The sequence below is a fragment of the Lactuca virosa genome, chromosome 1 (genome assembly GCF_052849685.1).
Source record: "Lactuca virosa cultivar CGN04683 chromosome 1, Lactuca_virosa_CGN04683_v6, whole genome shotgun sequence".
NCBI lineage: Eukaryota > Viridiplantae > Streptophyta > Magnoliopsida > Asterales > Asteraceae > Lactuca > Lactuca virosa.
In genome coordinates, this window is record NC_136426.1 from 195,428,796 (window position 1) to 195,433,551 (window position 4,756).

The 4,756-nt window shown below is 29.9% G+C and overlaps 1 protein-coding gene across 1 annotated transcript; it reads right to left on the bottom strand.

Annotated features, from left to right (window-relative positions):
• Positions 1-620: 620 nt before the first annotated feature.
• On the bottom strand, positions 621-3,658 carry LOC145126191 (uncharacterized). The gene is made up of 6 exons (XM_079061594.1): positions 3,595-3,658; positions 3,208-3,491; positions 2,498-2,864; positions 1,459-1,856; positions 1,166-1,389; positions 621-996 (listed from the first exon to the last, which is right to left on the bottom strand). The coding sequence occupies exons 1-6, from the start codon at positions 3,656-3,658 to the stop codon at positions 621-623; spliced, it is 1,713 nt and encodes a 570-aa protein (XP_078917720.1).
• Positions 3,659-4,756: the final 1,098 nt, after the last annotated feature.

Sequence of the window (4,756 nt, forward strand, 5' to 3'; positions counted from 1 at the left end):
CCTGGGAGTTAGGACCACATAACTTTTATAAGAAAATATTGGATTTTCTAGAAATCAAACTCTATCGCTTTTACAAGGAAAACGGTTTCTTCCTCAAACAAAACTCTTATGAACTCACCAACTTAATTGTTGACACTTTTTCAAAACTACTTGTATTCTCAGGAAATCAGTGAAACATGAAAACCAACAGCATTTTGAGGATGGGACGATAAATCGTCAAATAGTTCATTTTGTCATCATAATGTAATTGATTCAAATCATGTAAACATATACTTTGGTGTAACCCTTTCAATTATATTTATGATGGTTGTTTTTACTTTGAGCACTAATATACTCGTTGTTGTGATAATATACATGAAGTCCTCCACCCCCGGACGTTCCGCCATCCTTGGTTTGGGGGTGTGACATCTAGGTAAGGCATCATTGTATATATTTTAAGACTAGAATTGTTACGGAGTAGACTTTGTTCTATAGCAAACAAAGTCAAGTTTTTATGTTGATCTTCGTTTAATGATAAACTTGTACAAAAAATACTATATTACTTAAAACATATTAAAGAACAATTTAATTGAGATGTAAAATGTAATTGAATTTATATTGAAATTTTATATTATAATGTTTTAATAATAATAACATAAAGCTAAAAGACCTGGAGACTTTAATCTTTGTTGTTGATTATAAACAATTCCATCTGACAAGATATCCCATGTGTTTTCCCTAACAATCTCTGGTTTAGACAAATTGTTGGACAATAACATCGTAGCAATTAAGAATCGTAGATAAAAACCAAATCCAGAAAGACTTGCTTCCTTAATTGCATCGATGTATTCTTTGTCATCATCCAAAAGGCCCAGATTATAGTATGCGTCTTTAAAAGTAGAACATATTTCACCATTCAATGTGCGAATTTCTTCGAATGATCTTGGACCTTTAACTTTATTTAAAAGAATCCTTAAGAAATACGATTCGTCGAGCTTAGGTGAAACCGAATGAATTCTACCAATCACATATCCAATTATCCTTAGCTTCTAAATCAGAAGTTTAGATTTCTAAACAAATTTTGTAGGAAACTCAACATATGTAAGTTCATTGCTTCTTTGTTAATTTGATTACTCTTCATCCAACCGGTGAACATTGAAGAAGCAATTGAAGGCTTGTTCAGAACATTTTCAATATAGTCGTCAGCCTCACAAGTTGTTGTTGACCAGGAAGTTGAAAAGGTAGCCTAATGACAGTAGGATTCCCATAATGAACAGTGAAAATACGCCATGATGCTTCAGATGCAGATATATATCTACAATCATAGTATTCTTTTATTTCATCCACTGCATCGTTGTTATCAGAATCATTATTGCTTTGCACCGTAACAACAGTAGCTCTATCAGGACCCTTGTTTATATATTTAAATAAATACTTTATGGAAGATCCTTGATTTCACCATTCAACATTACTGTGTGCCTGATATCTTTTCAACAGATATTTGTTGTATGGAACAACATTTTTGTTATCTAACTGAACACAAGATTTTCCAACAAAATATCCATCGTTTCTTCTTCTATATAAGGGAAAACCATTTTCATCAACTGAAGTATGATTGCAGAATTGATTTTGAATGTTTTTAGAACACTTTCTATCCACCTTGCATGGGCAATTCATATTTTCTGCTCCATAAGGACCATGAATCATGAACTCCTTGACAAGTGAATACAATTCTGGATCTTCATCGATATTTGGAATTTCAGTAGAAATAATCGGATCGATATATTCAACAGTAGGAAGCTTGAAATCAGCATGTCTAAACAGACATATATGACTATGAGGCAAACCTCTCTTTTGAAATTCAATCGTATAAACCACTACATGTAAAATATTAAAATAAGACACAAGTGAGCAACTAAAATATATATAATAAGTATTAAGAAACATAATTTAAAATAAATTTAGGACAAATATATTATTATATATAAATTTATCTTTTTAACTATAAATTTAAATACCTGCTTGAACCTTCCCGGAAATTTCATTTCCCTTAAATCTTTAATAAACGCATCAAGCTTGATCTTAAATAACCTACATAAGATATCTGGTCTATCTTCTAGATGAAGTGATGTGTACTTAAGAAACCTTTTAACTTCTGGCCATTTTTGATTACACGTAAAGGTTATGAAAAAATCCGAAATATATGAGAATTAGACATGGCGTCCAAATAGTTTTGCATCATATAGTGCACACCACCAGTAAATGAAGAAGGTAAGATGACACGTTGTACGATATTGGAAATATATGTATTCCCATCAGCTTGTTGGTTACGCAAATTCTCATAACACGTGCATCTCATAATTTATTGTTGATTACGTACGAAATATAATCTCTCACTTTCAATCATTGTATAACCATCTACCAAAAATTGTTGGAACAACATTTTTGCATTTAATATTAGTGAGAACGAATGATCCACGTCCTGAATTATGTAAGAAAACAAAATATGTCATTGTACAGGTTGGCCGCTTGCTGTTGCTTGAACATCTAACACCTCGATGAAGGATGTCAACTCTGTAACCATCATCTCCATATGAAAATAGTAATGGATACTGAAGAGAAAGGTAAGAAGTATGCAATTCACTAATACGTTGTAGTAATCCTGACGAAGTTTGAACAACGATATCTTTTTTTTCAATCGATTCACAAATGTCACCGACAATTAAAGTTGCAACCTCGGAAGAAGTTGGTAAGTTATACGTCCTTCCATGTTGTTCTCTTTTTCCAATTAACGTTAAATTCAAATCAACATGAGGATTTGAATGAAGGCAATCTCTTGCCCTCTTATAACACTTAACCAACTCATTATTTGAATCTAGCATAACCTTCAAAAATTCTATAATCTGAAAATCATATGAAGTTGAAGTTGATGTAGGAGCGTTCATTGGTCCACTGAAAAGATTATACTTATATATATATATATATATATATATATATATATATATATATATATATAATATTAGTAAAAAAATAAATAAATGAATTGAATTGAATTAGTAAAATTAAGTGTTAGTATATACCCAACACTTGTTGATCTATTTGAATTCTTGTTCTCCGTATCATATATGTATAATTGACAAAATTTTGGTATTGATCCATCTATAGGCAAAATACTTCCTATACTGTGGTAGTTTTGACCACTAAGTCTGAATATGTACGGAGTGTTGCCTTTGTTAATTGATGAATCAACTTTGCCCCCATCGATGTAAATGAAAACATTGAATTGTAACGAAGAATGTTCTTGATGAAGTGTTTGTTTTTTGAATCTATCGACCGGTAAAGATTTTGGTAAGATGACAGAGCTTCTTTTAAAGGTGGTAGCTCAACTTTTCCATAACCACAACATAGGGAATAAGATACATTCCTTTTCTTCCCTTTAACCGATTCATCTTTCCATAGTTTTGCATGACAAATCTGACATATAACAATCTGGTCTCCATGATCCAAATAATCTGTTGAGTACGATAAACAAATTAAAAATTCTGAATATAATTAAAATTAAAAAAAATTTAATAATAGTAAGTTTTTAAGAAATGTAATCACCTATTGATGTACCGCGAAAAACATCATCAGTAATTTGCTCACCATTTATTTCTTCATCTAATGTCAAGTCAAACATAGGTATAGCAGATATATGTGTAGTCTTCCTTTTTAACCGATGCTTTCATGTTGGTAACTTGATTGATGAAGATTTTTGAATGATGCTCGAACGACCGGTGGATGTCATACCAATAACAAACAATGAATTATCATTGTTAATACATAGCGGTGTTTGAATGTTATTATGGAAACTATAATTTGCTGAGAAAATAAAAATACAAATTACAACGTTAGGAATTTTTATAAATTATATAAATGTGAAATATATATTTTAAAATTTGACTATATACAAATGCATACCATTTGAAATGTTAGAAAATGGAGTTCTAAGATTTTTATTTGTAAAAGGAGAATGAATAGTTTTATGTTGATATACAAATGATTTGACAGAGTTTATATTTCTCTTATCTGGCGTAACATTTATGTAGTTATCTATAGACTTTGGATGACGACGACGATTGTAGACATCTATTATGTAAAGAGAAAAAACGATAGTTAATAATAAAAGAAATAATATTAATTTTTAAAAAGAGAATAAATTTTAGAATATAGATAAGTTATATAAATTTAAAAGTTAAAAAATATTTTTAAAATAAACGAATAACAATACCGTTATTCGACATGTAAGAAACATGTGTAGTAGAAGATTTTTGACGGGTAGATGTGTTAGAAGTTATTGTGGATTTTCTATTATCCAAATATAACTTTCTAAATTTTCTCATCTCTTTAGCGTTAGTAAATTTTGTAGTGTTAATTGAACTTGTAAAATTAAAGTAAATAATTTATTGATATTTTTTATATAATTTGAAATAATATTATATTGTATAAAAGTCCTTTTCTTATTTTAATAATTATGAACAAGAGATTAAAAATACGTAAAAGTAAGAATATTACCGTCTTGGCTAAAATGTCACACCCCCAAACCAAGGATGGCGGAAACGTCCGGGGGTGGAGGACTTCATGTATAGTATCATAACAGCAATTGTAATAGTAATTCAAGCAAACACAACCAACATATATATAATTGAAAAAAATTACATCATTGTATGAATTACATGTTTACGAATCAATTACAATATGTTGATAAAATATAAAATAGTAGACGCCTTAGCGTCCC

Bases quoted from the DNA above. Each gene is read 5' to 3' on its own strand.
- LOC145126191 (XM_079061594.1), bottom strand. From the start codon at position 3,658: ATGTTTGACTTGACATTAGATGAAGAAATAAATGGTGAGCAAATTACT. The intron at 1,857-2,497 runs GTACAATGACAT...TTTTACATGTAG, and splicing joins CAACAGCAAGCGGCCAACCT to TGGTTTATACGATTGAATTT. The intron at 1,390-1,458 runs GCACACAGTAAT...TATATAAACAAG, and splicing joins ATCTGTTGAAAAGATATCAG to GGTCCTGATAGAGCTACTGT.